Source organism: Vidua macroura, chromosome 10 (assembly GCF_024509145.1).
Source record: "Vidua macroura isolate BioBank_ID:100142 chromosome 10, ASM2450914v1, whole genome shotgun sequence".
In the NCBI taxonomy this organism is placed as follows: domain Eukaryota; kingdom Metazoa; phylum Chordata; class Aves; order Passeriformes; family Viduidae; genus Vidua; species Vidua macroura.
In genome coordinates this window covers 4,143,152-4,160,944 of record NC_071580.1, presented here as the reverse complement: position 1 = coordinate 4,160,944, position 17,793 = coordinate 4,143,152, and the positions used below count along the sequence as shown (strand labels likewise).

At 41.4% G+C, this 17,793-nt stretch overlaps 1 protein-coding gene across 4 annotated transcripts; it reads left to right on the top strand.

Moving 5' to 3' along the window:
* Positions 1-1,853: 1,853 nt before the first annotated feature.
* Positions 1,854-16,943, top strand: LRRC31 (leucine rich repeat containing 31). 4 transcript variants are annotated; one of them, XR_008438711.1, is made up of 11 exons: positions 1,855-2,095; positions 2,464-2,718; positions 3,613-3,762; positions 4,139-4,306; positions 6,760-6,927; positions 7,814-7,981; positions 8,731-8,898; positions 9,969-10,136; positions 11,290-11,457; positions 12,616-15,714; positions 16,808-16,943. XR_008438711.1 is itself a non-coding variant. In XM_053986833.1 (10 exons), exons 1-10 carry the CDS (start codon positions 2,083-2,085, stop codon positions 12,933-12,935), a joined length of 1,746 nt encoding a protein of 581 aa, XP_053842808.1. In that variant the 5' UTR covers positions 1,855-2,082; the 3' UTR covers positions 12,936-16,438. The 4 variants fall into 4 exon arrangements, 2 of the variants coding, with proteins under 2 accessions (XP_053842810.1, XP_053842808.1); XR_008438712.1 differs by having other exon boundaries at positions 12,616-13,507; positions 16,808-16,926; XM_053986833.1 differs by lacking the exon at positions 16,808-16,943 and having other exon boundaries at positions 12,616-16,438.
* Positions 16,944-17,793: the final 850 nt, after the last annotated feature.

Here is a 17,793-nt window from a genome sequence, read left to right as displayed (position 1 = left end):
GACAGGCAGGAGCAGGACACCTGTTCAGAAGTGTGCCAGGGAGGAAATGGAGAGAGCAGCAAACAGGGCATGGCTGGGCCTGGCTGTCGTGATATATCACACGTGCACAGCTCAGCCTGGGCCTATTGCAAAGTGCTGCTCATGTTTACAGCCTAGTACAGCCACCTCACTTTTTTGGGGGGGATAATCCTGTTGGCACCTCTTTTCTCATAGCTGATGTAAAAAAAGGTAAGGCTTTGCTTTTTAGGAAGAGGAGACCAGGTCACTGTGTTGCCCTTCTCAACAGATTACAGGGATGCTGTCAGAGTGCCCTGGAATATTGTCACTGTCATTCAACAGTGGTGAAAGAACTTCTGAATTGACAGCACATCACCTGAAATACTGATGTCAGAGCATGTGAGTTAGCCCAGCCTAACCACTGTAATTGGTGCTCAACATGCTTAAAGATTTCCCCAGTTTCACAGGACAGAGATTATCAAATATTCCCATTCCTTGTTCTCACTGAACTGCAGTGGGCATTGAGAAGTCTTGGGCCAGGAGAGCCCAGGACATGTTCACAAATACAGATTGCTTGGTCTCTGCTTCATTCCCAGTAACTCTGTTGTTAAGCACAAGCAAAGAACTGTCAAATTCAGTTCTTCACCAACAGAAATGCTGGGATTTTCCACTGTGTGCATAACTGAGATGCCTGGACACGTGAATTAGCACAATTTCCTGATGTGGATACAGCTCTGTAGTGAGATGCTAATTTCAGAAACAGAGAGAGGACAGCCACTCCTGGTGTCAGAAAACTCTAAAGCCAACTTGGACATCCTTTCTGTTTGGGAATGGAAGTGTGCCCTCCTTTTCTACAGGGAAAGATGGTTGATCACAATGGTTTTGTGCATTTCTATCTTCTGTAAATGTTTCCCAGCATGGTACCTCTCATGGGCAAGAGGATTTTCCTGATGTTCACTTTTTCTTCTCATCTTACCCTGTTGACTCCCTGCAGCACCCTGTGCCTCATTCCACCCTGTCTGAATCCTTTGTCTAGTTTCACCCTGAGTCAAGCTCTTCCTCAGGCTGGTGTCTGCTCAGCTGCTTGCAAATGAATTGTTGGTTTTGTTTACCAGCTTTATCATTCCCTACCAAAATCATTCCAGTTTGCATATGTCTTTAGTGCATACAGACTGTATACAGACAGTGGATTTCAGGACGTATAAATTATATTGCACCAGGTGCAGACAAAGGTGAGCAGGAAATGATAAGGGAAATGGAGAGTTTGCCACATGAGAGGAGAAGGGTTTGGCTGGTTTAGCCTGCAAAAGGCAAGACCTCATAGACTGAAAAAGATTGTCAAGGCTAAAGAGACTCAGCATAAATGGCCATGAGTATGGCTCAAACAGAAATTGTGATGTTCACCATTGAGGAAATCAGACTTTAGGACAGAGAGACCAAAAAAAAGGTGTACCTGAGTTTGAAGTACACATAAGGTGTGTCCAATGATTGCATTATAATGTTGTATCATGGTTGCCCAGAAGATGATTGTGACTTCTCCTCTTGTGTCTCCTAAAATGATCAGGAGTGTCCGTCCTCCCTTTTTCTTACTGAGCTGTGCCTCCAGCACTATTGCTGACCAGTATGGACAAAAGGGGTGGGAAAACAAAGAGCTTTTCTTCAGGTGCTCTTGTAATCTGATCTGTACGGTGACTCAGCCTCTTCTAACAACAGCTGTCTCAGGGGCATGCAGTGCTGTGTGAGCAGTAGCGAAGATTTTGCTGCCACTTCCTGATTTCTGCCTTGAGAGCGATCTAAGCTGGGACATGATCGGAGCATTTAAATGGACTTCTCAACGCCAGGAACGGCAGACTTTGGGATAGAGTACAGAGGAACAGAGACATCAGGAAAGAACCCACAATCCACTCGTGCAGAGCTGCTACTGTCAAACTGATGAAGGCAGAAACTTGTGAGAGAAAACTGCACGGAAAGTTCCTATTAAGGAAAGGAGTGAGGTTTTGTTTGCATGTCATGGCTCACCTATCCCACAAACCCTGAAAGTGCTGTAAAAACTGAAAAGTGTGAAAGGGAACCTCAGGTGTAGCCATGGAAAAGACAGGTATGTTCTTTGTTTAAAATAATGCCTCTCTACAGCAGGAAATCACAGCCAGGGAAAGCAGGATTGCTCTACAGCTCAGTAGATGTGCATGTACATCAAGGTACATTGGTTTGTACCATTTTTGTATTTCTAAGGAATACAGCTGTGACAGCACATTAATGCCAGCTTTTAAACATTGCCTCAGCTTTTTGTGATTGTAAGTGCTCTGCTCTTGAACACTTGTATCATGGCTATGATATATGGTTGGATGGAGGCAACGGAGGCAAATTCTCAGTGCATCTGCCATTATGAAAAAAGGTAAGCAAGAGTAAACATTACCAAATTCTAATTCTAATTCACACTAATTCTGTCTGCTGATCCCTTGAAAGATGACCAGAACTGCCAGGATAGACATGAAGAGGACAACCCAAAGAGTTCCCCATTTGACTTTGTAATAAAACAGTTCCAAGGAAAGAAGTGTGCTCCTGAAAAAAGGGAAGAGCAGCCTTCAGTCATCAAACAGTTCTTCAAAGGCTTTGACTTTGGGAAATCTGAAGGAAAGGACAGCAGGGAAATTGAAGAAACAGAAATAAAAAATGATGGAGCTGATGATCAGAGTGAAAAGCAAAATCTCTGTGTAGAAGGTAATGATGGTACAATAATGAAACACATGTGTAGGTGTATATATTTTAATTTCATAGAAAATCAGCTGTTTTCTTGCTAGCCAAAATCCTGTAATTGCTGCCTACAGTTTATCCTCTGGCCAGGATTTACTTCTGATTGGGACATTATCAAGGATGTACCCTCTGATTTGATAGGTGCTAAGCAAGGACTTACATCTACATTGCTGAGCAAGGGTAAAGCTTTTGGGTGACTTCTCTCTTGGTCTGCAAGGTGAGAGTCAGTGCTGAAGTCAGCTCATTAGTTCCAGAACTAGTTTGGTTTCAGAGCCAAGCTTTGAGCAGTAGCTTGGCCTGTTGTATTTAAGATGGGTCTCTGTCCTGCTAAAGCAGTCTGAAGACAGCAGGAGCAGATGTTTCCTATCACTTGGTACTGGGCAGGGACAGAGGAAGGGAATGGGAATCCCTCATGGATATTATTTTGCACACACAAGGATACTCTTTACATCCACTCCAGAGAAAATGGAACTATTTTTCAAAAAGAGATGGAAGCTGAAGCTTAGAACCCTGTCCTTTGTCCTAACCGGTCTGGGTCAGTTTGTGGAAATGATAAGAGGGCAGCTACTAACAGCAGAGAGTGGATTGCTATTTTCTGTATTTTTTTGCTATGCAAAGCCCAGAAAAGCAGGAACTACCTTACACAGATTGTTGTATGAAAATGCAGCAAAACCTTTGTACTGATTTGATCTATAGTGATCTTATCAGTCAGGTTGTTGGTCCACATTGATGAAAAATAGAGCCTGCTTTATTGTCAGATTTAATTAATTTTCTAAAGTCTTCACCTGTCAGTCTCAGTCAGATTTTACACCTTGTGTTTATTAGGAGAGGTAACCAGGGCTCTATTTCTTTGTTGCTCAGATGGACTTTCACATCTCACTTCTGAAGCCGAGTCACCATCTGGTGAGCAGAGATTTAACCAGTTCATGGAGAAACTGGGAAAGAAGCCCAGCAGCAAGAATCTGGATCTAAACAATTGTGCACTAAGTGCAGCAGATATAACAGAGCTAGGTAAATGCACATTTTATTCAACTAATCACTTCATAATTTCTTTAATTTTTATTTGCCTGTTCTATTATTCCTTCTCCTCTTTTCCCTTCCCTTTCTTTTATACAGGCCATATTAACATTTCATCTAATGGTCCCAAGTCTCTGAGAGATATTAATTAATAAATTATATCAATTATGTAATAGATATAAACATAGAAATCATCCAGGTCTGTGAAGCAGGTCAATGTCCTTACACTTAAGATACAGATAAGAAAAGTGAGGCACAAATTGTCATGGCTTTATTATTCTGTATTGGTTGTAGAAAACATCTCAACATTAAGATGTATTGATATCCAGGGTGTGCAAACAGAAAAGGTTTTTCTTTTCTTTCCTTACAGCTTCCTTACTGCCATTTCTCCCAGAGCTGGAAGAGATCAGCCTGTCCTGGAATGGTTGTGCTGGAGGGACTTTGAAAGCTCTCACTGCCCATCTTCATCATGTGAACCTGTTAAAAGTCCTCCGACTTAACAACTGCAGGCTGACAGCTGAAGATGTCATCTCCTTAGGTACAGGATTTCATTTACATTTACTTCCAGACAGCTTGGGGCTAATGCAATCCATCTCATCTTTTCCTACATCCTACTCCTGCTGCTTCCACACTGGGCAAAGTAAACTCCTGCTGTGAAACAGTAGAAACTTGGGCTTATGGGTGACCTTACACCTTTAGGTAGCTCTGCAGAGTTCATTCCTCAGGCTGTGAAGCTTTCATACTCAGAAGGGAAGAGAATCCAGTCCTATTTGCAGGAAAGAATATTTTTAATTTGGATTTCCTTTTTTTGCCTAGAAGCAGAGTCAATCACAATAGAGTCAGCTTAGGTCTTGGAGCTGCAGGAGAGGTGTGTGCTCATCATGAAAACCCCAATGGTCTTTTGGGAGAAAACTCAAAACCAGAAGTGCTGTCTCAGAGCTTTATTAATTGGTGTTTTTTTAAGTCTGGGAGAAGCTTATTTTTCTGCTTGCTTCTTTGCTTGGGGTGCCTGCACCCTGCTTTCTGCAAAGCATGAGATGGAAGGGTTTTTGAGGTGGTGTTGCACACTCAGGTTCTGGCACGGAGTCACCTCTGGGCCTGGAGTTTACTCTAGAGTGGATCTGTGGTTTGTATTTAAAAGAAGGGCAAACACAATCAATTAGAAATTATAAAAGTTATTGCTTATTTTGAAAGTTCTAAACTGGGTGTGAGTTATAAAGCTGGGCTGTGTTTGTGTCATTCATATCCAAGCCTTTTCCAGGGAAGGTTTAGAAATAAAATGACATATATGGTGGTAGATCAAAAGTGAGTCATGCAATCTCCTGGGGAGGAAATAAGCATCTATACAAAAGCTGGCGAAAATAACTGCTGTGTTTCTGATGAGTGTGAAATCTGTATTTAATTTTCTACTATTTTTTCAAATTTATTTCATTATTTTCCAAACCTCTCTCATAGATTTGGTTTTTGTTTGTTGGGGATTTTTTTCCCTTCTGAGTTTTATTGGTTATTTTTCCAACTGATTCATTCTGCCAGGTTCTTCAGTGCTGTTTCCTTCCCAGTTTGGTTTAGCTTCTGCTGGGACAGACACAAAATTGATCACAGAAGTTGAATTTCCAGACAAAATGTGATGCCCTTGACACGTGGAATAGCAACAGTCAGTTTGCATTGATTTTGACTGTGATTTTGAAAACAACTTGTGTTTTTAGGCCAACCCTGGCTGTGTGACCTTGTCCACATCTCTCTGCAGAAATGTCGCCTCTTGTGGACTCAGCACATCCTGCTTAGAAATCAATGTCTGAAATATAACCATAATATCAACCTATTCTATGTGGTTGCTCAGAGCTTGACTGTGAAAGGTGATAGGAAACAATTCCTGGAGTTATATTCCTTTATTTCTCTTCTGGGAGGAAAATGTGTCTGGAAATCTATAGTCCTCCTGTCAAACAGAAACAGGCTATACTGCACTTCTCAACTGTAGAGCATTGCTCAGTATTCAACACTGAGGCAATAATTTAAAATAAACGCAAAAATAAAAATTAAGATGTGACCTTTCCTCTCAAACCCAGATATTCACTTACGGAAGTAATTATTTTTCTATTATAAATCTTCTGTGAAAAATTAATTATGAAAATCACATAGACATGAAAGGCTATTACTGTTAAAATACAATTCTCAATTATTAGACTTTAGATCAAAAAATTGTGTATGACACTTTGAAATTGCATTTGCATATGGTCTGATTATTTGATCTTTTTGGGAAGGAGTTTATGCAAATATGCTCTGCCTCCTTCCCCTACAAAGGAAGTTAGGAAGCTGGATTTTACATTGGGATGTTTGTATTTCAAATGAGCACTAACACAGTTCACATTGACAAGTGTGTCAAGCCTTGAAAAGGCTGAATTTTCTGAATGCAGTAAAAGTCAGTTCTGTCTGCCTTGAAATCATGGCAAAGTTAGTTTGAGTCAAAACAATGCTCATCTTGGTTTCCTATGAAGTGAGTCAGAAATTCCTGTCAGAAATGAAAATTTCACATTTCAGAAATAGCTGTGAGAGGAATTCTTTCATTCCCTCCAAAATGACCTTTGTACACAGTACAGAGGATGTTGGAAATTTGCCAAATAAAACAGAGCAGAACTCTCCAGTAAATTCAGACTTGTCACTTGTATTGATTTCCCTGTAGACTGGACTTTCTGGTCCCAGCACAGGCCAAACAGCCTGATGAGGGTTTGGAAACCTGAATAAATTTCAGGTTTGTGTGCACTGTGACAATGACTTGTGATCTATGTTGCTCCTTAGACCATGTGAGATTTTATACAACATTGCTGCAGAAGCAATAATTCATTTATTTAACAATTTTCCTGGCAAGACATTCATCATAAAGTAATTTGAGTATTAAGTAGCTAACCTGCCTCTTTAATATATTCCAAACCTGCATTTTTGTTTGCACTGAAATTGATACATAGAATGAATCATTCTAGACTTCTGTTGCAGGAGAGGCATTTGAAATTGTTTCTCAGCTTGAAGAACTGGATTTATCATGGAACAGTAACATAGGTGGAAAACTATCACTGCTGACAAAAAAATTTCAGGAAGGATGCAAATTAAAGTGTCTGAAAATTACGGACTGTAACCTGACGGCAAAGGACGGAGAATCCCTTGGTATGTGTGTCCATGGAGCTGGACTGAGGCTGGCTTCACAAAAATGGAACTTATTTGACTTAGATAATGGCTGTATTGAGCTCAATATCAGTGAAAAGTTAATTTATTTCAAGTTCTGCATAACAACAGTATTTATGATGTGGGGATTTAATGCACTTCCTTCCAAAGAAGAAAGTTGTTCTCTCTAATCATATGAGGGAGAGTTGAGAAGACCTAAACCACAGTCTGGCTGCCTCAGTGGTCCAGGGTTTCTGGATCCTTTGATACCTTCAGCAAAAAATGTGTGCCAGAATTTCCAATACTAATTAAACTTAAAAATTATACTTAAAATTAAGCAGCTGAATATGTAATTTGCCATGGGATTGGAAAGAAGGTCTGAGGATTGGGAATTTAGGCAGATTTGGCAACAAGTGACCACCCTTCCCTTCTGTCCTCTCACCATAGCAGCTTAATTCTGTGTGGTCATTTTATCTCATTGTGTTTTAAAAGGTGTTTTCTCGGTAAAGAGAAGCCCCATGGCTCTCATCTCCACTGCAGGAGGAGCCCCATATGTAACAGACATTCCTATATATTTTCATTAGAAAAATTTATTTCTGTTTGTATTTCTGCTTTTTTATTCCTCTGCATTTTACTAACAGTCCCTGTAATTTTTCACTTTTATTTTAATAAATGTTTTTCACAGATTTTCATTATTCCTATCCAGTCTTTCTTTTACTGGGTTGTTTAGGTAGAACAGGAACTTAGCAAGTCCAAACCACACTGACAGGCAAACCCTGGCCACATCTTCCTGTTTATCATAGTGCTGTATTTTTTTAGGGTTCATCTGCATGTATTCTAGACAATTACCAATTCTGGTTTTCTTTTATTTTCTTTTTTTTTTCCACAGCTGAACTTCTAAATGTGATCCCAAACCTCGAAGTATTAGATATCTCTATCAACAAAAACATTGGCTGCAGCATGAAGGTTATTGCTCAGGATCTGAAAAATGTGCCAGGCTTGAAAGAGTTAAACTTGCACATGTGTGGATTAAAGCAAGACAGCCTCCAGAGCTTAGGTTAGACTTTATGTTCAGAAAACTTTCATTCTGAATAAATTGTACATCTGAAAACCATTTAAGAAAGGCAATGAGGTGGGATTTTGCTGATGGTTTGGCAGTACTAATGGGCAATCATGATTTGCTCTTTGAGGATTGGTAAAAGACTACAGGGCCTTTCAGCAAGAGCTGAATTTATCTCCCCTGAGCTCAAGCTTGTGAAAGTCAGTGGGGAGAGTCACCCTCCACACCATTTATCTGAGACACAGCTCAGGGCTGTGGCTCCCTGGATGTGCTTCCTCTTTCCCCAGACAGAACATAGACAATGACACAGACAGGCCAGCCAACTTTTAACAAGCTAATCTTGCTTTCCAAAGGAAATCCAAATTCACCATTACCACTTAAAGTGTCCAGTGAAGCCACATGAAATGGTCTTGTTATCTGTGTCTCTCCCTAGTGGATATGGCAAAACAACTTGCATTAATGAACACATGCAGCAGTAATTTCTGCAAAAGGCTGAGGACTGACTGGATGTGGGGGATGAGCTGGCCTCACCTTCACCTGCTCTCCCAGAGAAGAATGGAGCTGCATGGAGAGGGAGGCTTTGCTGCATTACTGAATGTCTGCTCTGATTATACCCTGAAGCTTAGCCCAGGAGCTTTGCCTGCAATACCTTGTGCAAACTTTGACGTTGAAGCAAATAGATGCCAAAGCCCTGACCTGGGCTGTTGTGGCAGCCAGTGACCAGAGTGTTCCCTTTTGCATTTCAGACACTGCTTTACAGCACCTCACAGAGCTAAGGAAATTAGACATCTCATGTAACAGAGAGATTGGTGGCGGCTTTAAAGCATCAACAGCTCATTTGGCCAGCTTGAAAAATCTGGAAGTCCTTGATCTTCACCAGTGCTGTGTCACAGAAGAGGACATGACTGTTTTGTGTAAGGACATGTTAAGGAAATTCATTAATGATCTCGGTTTTGTCTTCTGAAAATATCTCAAAGACATAAAAGATTCTGGCTGGCAGAAGAGCTGAGCTCAGTACTTTTTTCATTAGGCAGCTCAGAAAATGCAGTATGGGGAAGAGCTTTCTTGATCAATATGGAATGTTTTTTTTTGCTGAACAAAAGGAAATCTCAGAGTGTTTGATCCCATGTGGAACTAAGGACCTGAATCTGCTGTGATTCAGATCCACAATGGGAATGTGGGAACTGCCACCAAACACTGCTTTTTTTTTGATAATCAATAATTTAGCAAATATCCAGGGACAGTTCCCCCAGTGGTATAAGTTGGATGGATCCATGGTAGGGTATGTGCATGGAAACATGGAAATATAACTGCCTAAAACTCCCTTGGTGAGCGGCACACCGAGAAGAGGATGATTTTAGGAGATCTTGCATTGCTGCTGCTGTGTGCTTTCTCCAGGTTGAATTGATGCAACTATAAACACTACTATGAAGAAAAAGGCATTTCCCAATCAATTTGTGAGACAATTTATTTTTCTCTCTCTGTTATCATAACTTTGTTTTTACTTTTAACAACAACAAATCCCATTACTCAAAGCCTATATTGCCCACATCCTATTACCCATGACAAAGAAGATAACTTGAAGATACAATTATGAAGCTTTAGGAAATATTCAGTATTAGTAATAACAATCATGATTTATTTTTAATTTATTTTATAATAGAGAATAATAACATTAAGACAAAGAAGTTTCAGTTAGCAATGAAGACATTTGGAAATTCCCTACTTCACCCAGAACATTTCCAAGAAGCCATGTCGTGACAACCTTCCACATAGTATGGAATACTTAACTTCTGAAACAGTTTTACTGAAAATGACAAGGCTATTTATGGTCTAAAACATTTCTCACCACGAACTTGAGCATAAAAACTTGGCTAGCCTTGACTTTTGGATTGATTTATAAAGAAATTATGTCAGGCAAATATACAACTACACATTTGTTATGGATCAGTGACTGTCTAATAAATATTTCATGTTTTTGCAGCCCAGGTGATACCTTTACTCTCCAATCTTCAAGAGCTGAATTTATCCTCGAATAAAAATGTAGGACTCTCATCAGATCCTCTTCTGGGCAGGCTCAGGTTTTTACCAAAGCTGAGATCTGTGACCGTCAGCAATTGTGGCTTAGGTGAAGAGTCCCTTTCATCACTAGGTAGGAATGTTTCTTTAAAGTGTGCCCATTCTCCGTGTATCCCTGTAGGACAAAACATTCCCTTCTCCTTTGGCTGGACTCCAAGGATCATGGTTACATTATACCTCAGGTCCTGAGTGAAAAAGCCTCTGATGAAACCAGTGCCTTGTGGGAGCAGGTTGCAAGGGAAGAGAATTGTATGACTTCCTCTACTGCACCTGAGGGGATAAAGTTCTTTTAGTCCTTTGTCTGATAGTGAGCTTTCATATACTCCTTTATTTTGGGGAAAAAATAAAAGCATGATTTTGTACTATGCTGTAATCATAGTCTGGACGTAACACTTCACTCAGTGAGGTAAAATTTTGACTGAGGGTATTTTACCTCGCTGCAAGTGAAAATTTCAGTAGAAACTTTCTGGGGTAGAGTTCAGCATGGGGCAGTGGAGGAAATGACTGCAGTGGTGGAAAAGATATTGCACAGCTGTGAAGAAAAGTCCAGTCTAACACAGGAGATATAAATTCAGCCTCTTTTGCCTTCTTATTGCAAATCTCTGTGGATTAGTGGCCTTTGATAGGTGTTCCATATGCCACATGAAATCTTAGTACGCAGGATCTCTCAGTTACTGTGTCTTATGCACTTGTATTTCGTACTGTTACTCGTGACATTAAACCTGGAGTAAGACTTGACTGCCTCCAGCAGAAGCAGTAGCAAGCTAAGCTGGTCAGAGATCCTTGCAGAAAGAGTATTATGTTTATATCACTACAGTTATGTAAGAGTGACACTGTGGAAATCAGAACTGTCAAAAGATACAGAGCATCTCACCTTAAAGAGTGAGTTCACAACAAAAAAAAAAAAAATCACTGCCTTTAAATTGATATAAAATGGTTTAAAAGCAAGCTGTTAAATTAAATTAATTCAGTGCAACAAGGCCAAGGCAATAATGTGAGCAGAAAGACAAAAACTCCTCTCTATAGAGTCCTGATAGAATCTATAGCCAGAGCCTTCTTTTTTTTTTTTTTTTGTCTGACTTTCATTGGGATAAAAGAATTCATTCTAAGCACAAGCAATCAGGCTGTTAGGATCTTACTTACGGGTGAATTGCAGGTGAGGTGTCTGTTTGAGGCCATGTTGTTTTCTCTTAGTAAGCAGAAGTTGCTGCTCTTAATCTTTTCAGCTGAGGCTGCCCTTCACCTTCCTGAACTGGAGATATTAGACCTTTCTTGGAATAAGTGCGTTGGTGGGAACCTAAAGCTGCTTTTGGGAGCACTAAAGCTTGCAACGGAGATTCAAGTGTTAAGACTGAGCAGCTGTAACCTGGTGGCTGAAGATTTGGCACTTCTAAGTAAGTATAACATGGTATTTACTAGCACTAAAGGAACTAGGGCATTTAGACCACAATTCAGAAGGGGCTTGTTCCATGGGCTGAGCATAAATCAATGGGGTTTTGCATAAATCAAATGAAAACATGGAGAATACGAGAGTATTTTTCCCACAAAGGGCTTTCATTTTTCTGTGTGTCCTGGACATGCCCAGTGGAAAAGCTGAAAAGGCTAAAATGCAAAGAATCTTTAAGCACTTTTATCTATTAATAAAAAAAAAAAAAAAAGCATAATTTAGAAAATGTTTTTTATATCAAATATTTAAAGCTTCATCTGAGGAGTTTTATTTTGCTTGGATGCTGTTTTATGGCTCAGTACTTTAGAGAAAATGTCTGTGCTGACAGCCAGGAGTACTACCAGCTCCCAATCATTAGGTGGGTTTCTGGAGTCAGACTACTGGGGGACAATTAAACCAGAAATGTTTTCACCCACCTCTCAGCAGCTGCTAAGAAATACTGGAAAATGGGAACCTGATCAAGAAATAAATTCTAGGATCCTTTTAAAAACTTGCTAATTTTATACTCATCCTTCTGAGTCTGTGGGCCTGACTCAGGGGTTTGAGTGTCTGACATTGGCAAAAGCTGTGTGACAACTGTAAGGCCCTGGAATGTAAAATCTGGTGAGGTGAAGCCCAAATACTTTTGACTTGAAAAACCATCACCCCTGATGGGTGTCTCCTTTGCCAAGCATATGTTAAGGACCCCTTTAGGCTCCATTTGGCCCTCCCACAGTGAGAGGTGGCTGTTGTAGTCAGTCATGCAGCCTCACCAAGTTTTGCTTTCCCCTTTCTAAATCTCCTTGTAAAGTCTGTCTGACTCTTACAATTGGCACTCGATGTAACCTCCTTCCAACTGACTCCAAGGTTTTCAGGTGGCCACACACTTTTAACTCAATACTTTGTTCCTTTTGAACTGCCTGTGCTTTAAGTGTTGTAAACTCCTTCAGCTGTTATAAAACTGTCTTTCTGAGATCAGCAGCAAGTGGTTTTATGTTGCTGAGGAATTAAACCTTGCTGTTTGACTGCTGAAATGAGGTATTAAAATAGCATTCTCTTTTCTGAGAAGCTTTTAAAGCAGTTACCAGGATTTATTAATTGTGTTTGTGTCTGTCATCTCTTGCAGCATCCCTGAGGCAAGATGGCCATTTAGCCAGATTGCAGAAGCTGGATTTGAGTTATAACAACAACATCTCTGATGAAGGCTGGGCTGTTTTCTGCCAAGGTTTAGGAGCATTCAAGGAGCTCTCAGAGCTGGATGTGAGCCTCCGGCCATCGTCCTGCCGGGACTGCGGGCCATGGTTCGGGGAGTTGTTGGCAGCACTGACACAGCTGCCAGCCTTGGCAGAGCTAGCCATGCAAAGATGGGCCCTTTCAGAGTCCCAGAGGAAGCAAATGGAAGGCTTTAATCAAGACAACAAAAGAAACATTCGTTTTGACTGCTGATAAATGTTGGAGGTGTCTGAAAGGTCTTTTGGGAGCAGCACATGAAGCAAGCATTACGTGTGTCCGACTTAGAAGACTGCAGTTTTTAATAATCTCTTGAAATAGTTTCACAGTTACTGAAAACTGTTATTTGACCTTCTGCAACATTGATCATTCCATTTCATAATGTCCTTCCAGATCTCTGGGCCACGCTTACACTACTCAATCTTCATGTTGTGAATATTGGCAAGGCCACTGCCCACAGAGCAATGCTGGGGTCAGAGGGAGGGGCTGGGTTTGTGTTGATGCAGGTGGGTGGGCAGTGTGAATGTGGCCTCAGAAAATACCTCTAATGTGAAAATACTTGAAAACTCCATGTTTTAAATTTTAGTTTCTGCTCCCCTCAAAACTTTTGCCTCTTTGTGAATTAATTAAATCATAAGTGGGAGATTTGGCATCCATCCCAACAACTCAACATTATAGATTAGTCCAGGAAGGAGAACACAGAAGGAGCTGGTCTGCCTCTGCTCTGGTTCTTGATGCCATCTCATAGTGTAGATGACTCTTGTGAAGAGAATCAGCATAAAATCAAGGTAAGAAACTCCTAATTGGTGTCTTTGCAAGTCTCGGGGCAAGGAAAAAGCTATGGTACATTAAATCAGAGATATGTCCTGCTACTTCAACAAGAATTTTGGTTACAGAGCAATCAATAAGTGCCAAATTCTGGCACAGTCACTTGTGTCATGGAGCATGTTAACCCACACGTGAGCTCCAGGACTGCAGTGGGATTATTCATTGGTAAGGTATTTTAGGAAGTAAAGATATTAGATCTGCCCACTGAGTGAGGAGTCTTAGAGAAATCCTGAGGCAGCTTGAGGGATAAAGTACTGCTCAATTAGCTCTGAGCATCTCTACATGCTGCAGCAGTCTCCTGGAGGAGTGGCACAACAGGATCATTCAGTGGCACCTTTCTAACTTGCTAAGGCCCCCCCTCAGCAAGTTCTCCCTGGCAGATGCTGATCAATATTCAGCTGTCAGTCCATGAGACCCTTCCAACATCAGCTTTTTCCTGTTCAGGGCTATAACCAGAAGCTGACTGTGCTGATACATATTGATCATTTAATCCATGATTTCATGTAAGAGTCACCTGGACTTCCTGTAAGTTCCTGAAAGTTCCACTTTCAGTTCCACTTGAAAAGTGCACTTGGCTCCCCCAAATTTGAGAAATGTGAGTTGAATGCACATTTCTCAGTCAGGGGCAGCAGGGAATTGCTGTGTGGGATCCTAAACCTCTGAAATAAAGCAAAGAGCCCCTGCTTCATTTAGGGCTAACAAGAGAGATGTTCAAGCAGTGACTTAAGCCAGGTCAATTGTTCTAAAGAGGAAAAACCATCATGTCTGTTTAACAGCATCACACCAACCTGTTCTCTTTATCACTTGTCTTCACTTTCCTCCTCAAATCCACCTTTGATCCAATTGGGAAATTGATATTTTATCTGTTCTGTGAGAATTTCTCTGAATTAATCCTTTCCCACTTGAACCTCTCTCTCCAGTTTACCTTTATTGTCCACTTTCTGTTGAGGTCTTCCTAACTGAACTCAAATTCAGTGTTGGGGTTTCTTGTTCTTTCATAGCTGGATTCCTCATTCTCAGCTCCAGAGCCCAGGATAGACCCACTGCTGGCAAACTTTCCCCTGCTCAATCCTTTGCCTTCTTATTATTCTGTCATGCCAATTGTGCCACTAAAAAGCTTTTGTTCCTTTTATCACCTCTACTAAATGTCTTGTCAATCTGCCAGTCTGCTCAGAAATCTCTCTTCCAGTTATTTCCTCCTTGGCAGTTTCTGATTCATCCTTCTCTCTGTTCCTCTTTGCTTTCACTTAGGGTGAAAAAATTTCATTAGACATTTCCAAACAATCAAAACAGCCTCAGTTACCCAGTGAAATGGAAAATCTGAACAGAGCCGTCCCACTTTGCTGCAGTCCCAGCTCCCTTCTGCCAATGAGCATGTTAATGAGATTTCAGTATCAATCAAGAGCTAAACAGAAATGAGTTCCATGCCCTGGATGCAGACTCAGAGAGCACTACCTGGAGATGGAACTCTGGTTCCTCATCAACTCCCTCAGGATGCACCACCTTCCCTGAGGCAAGGGGAGGGAGAGCAGGACTGCAGTTCTGACCAGCCAGTTGAACTAAACAAAGGGCTCTGCTCCCACCCACTCTGCATTTTGAACCTGCACAGTGGCTGGCCTCAGTCCAGCTTGGTGCCCTGTGTACACTGCAAAAGAAACTCAGGGCCTTAAAGGGTAGCTGAGCAATACAGAATAAAAACTAGACAAGGACATTGTGTCTAGGACAAACAGCTGTCTGCCTGTCAAATGCTGTGAAAAGACAGAGTTGCACATAAATTTGACATGCAAGAATTATAGCAATATTATGTTTGTCATGGTTCTTTTTAATAACAAAGGTGTTATGATGTGTCAGAACCAGAATCATGGCAGAAATTGCATCCTGCAGACCCACTGCTTTCAAATAAGCCTGCCATACACAGACACATCCCAAACTGTCCCCAAGCCATGTCAGAGATGAGCAGTACCACTAAGGAAGTGACAGCTTGCAGTCGTTCAAAGTGCTGTAACCACAGATTGTCAAAACATCAGTGAACAGTTTTGCACAAGTGTGGAGAGCGTGGAGATACTTTCAAACAGCTTTTTTACACCTCTGTAAGACAGGATGGCAATGCAGGTCCTGGTAGAAGTGTGTGGCCTGTCTGGAATCCTACTCCACATTTCCAAACAAGGTACTGATCATTTCTGGAGGTAAAGTGCATAAATAAGGTTTATAAACTGTGATGTTGTTGGGATCATTACTAAACACAGATAGACAACAGGAGTTTTAAATGCTGAGCTTTGATATCATTCCTGTTCTGACATTTCTGGCCTGATGCTGCACCATGTACCAAAAGAGATTAAGAGTCCCTCCAATTCTGCATTTGGGAGCAGATGAAGTCCATGGCATTTCCCTGTAGCAGCAGAACAATGTTCCCTGTAGCAGCAGAACATTGTTCTATTGTTCCTGCCTGCAATTTACTTATGTCTTCTGGCAGACATTTAATTCCTTTATCTTGTCCCATCTGTAATCTTTCTAATGACTCCAGAAGAAAGATCTCCTTTGGAAAGATACTGAATTTATTTTCAGAAAGGCTAAGGCATTTAAAATTTTCAGTTCCTTCACCTCCACAGGTATCTAGACACAGTCATTAAAAAGATATATTATGTCAATTAAATAGTAATCTTTGGAATTTTGTTTTTAGAGAAAAAAAATCTCCTAAAAAAATACTGTGGAGCTGCATTACTGTTGATAGATGAACACAGAAAATTCTGCTCATTAATGTCACATTATACCTCACAGTATGGTGGAAATTTTGGCAAAGATATCTATGTTGTTTCCTGTGCTGGAAAGATTTCTTATGGGTTTAATTTTATTTCTCAGCAGAAACATTAATCTGCTTCTTCATTTCCTTTGTATGCACAGTGCAGCGGAGAGCAATTTAAATTAATGAAATCTGAAAGTGAGTCTTTTGCATGAATTACTACTTCTGTAAATGTAACCTTCAAGAAGAAAACTGCAGTGAAAAAAAAAATCCTTGGAAAAAAAAAAGCATTGCATTAAGCAAAAAGGAAAGTGTATTCTAAGCCCCAAAATAAGGATGTCTATGAATACTGTTACACTTATATAGCCCAAGGGTGCATATTTGTTCCTTATCAAATGAACATCAAATGTTCAGAGATTTAAAGACATTAACAATTAATTTTTCAAAGGGCATTTTAAAATTGCCCTTTGCTCACTTTGTGACATATTGATTCTATGCAAATGCAGCTCTTATTTTCCAGTGTATACAGGAAAAAAAGATGCGAAAAAATGCAGCAATCCCTCCAGTCAGGATTCAATCCTTATGATTCAACACAAAGGTCAGTGTTTCCACATTCTTGCTTTTTCCTCCCTGAATTCTGAGATGCCAGCAATAATGAGGAACCCAGGCTCAGGTGTGCACCAGGGCAATGTCCCTTCTCACTGTGGTAGGGAAAAGTGACACTTGGTTGTATAGGAGAACTTGGATTGTGCAAAAAGGAAGTATCAGTAAAAAGTAAAACAAAGGAACAAATAAATTTTTCATAGTGCACATTCCTTTAGGAATAGCATCAAAGCGTTTTTCACTCAGATCTAGCGTCCTGACGCTGATTAACCTGGTGGAGGATGCAGGTGCAGTGTGTAAGGTGGTGTTCCTTGCATAAACACGGGACAGGGAGGGCCAGCAGCAGAGCTGGTGTGGGATCTCCTCCCGGCTGTCCAGACAGTCTGAGCCCTCTCGTGTCAGGGAGATTCTTCAAACCCGGGGGAAGTTTGTGCAGGAGATTACGAGACAGACCCAGCACAGACAGCTCCTGGCAGTGCTGCAGTGCAGGAAAATGGAGCCCACCCCCTCCTGCCCAGGAGGGCAGCGGTGAAATCACCAGAGGGATTTGTTTGCTGGAAAGGGCCAGCACAGGAATCTTTGAAGGAGCAGCTGATCCGTGTAACCATGGACAGCTTTGCAAAGGCTCCTCGCAGACCAACTCCGTGCTCTGGGGTGCGGCGAGGAACCTGCCCTGCCCCGCCCGCAGGGTCTGGGCAGCACCGGGGGCTCAGCCCCGCACAGGGGAGGGACCCCGGGGGGCTCCTGGCAACCCCCGCCCGCTCCCTCCTGCTGCGGGCCCGGGCCATTCTCCCTGGGAACGGGCCCGGGCCACCCTCCCTAGGAACGGGCTCGGGACATTCTCCCTAGGAACGGGCTCGGGGACACCTCCCTAGGAACGGGCCCGGGACACCGTCCCTGGGA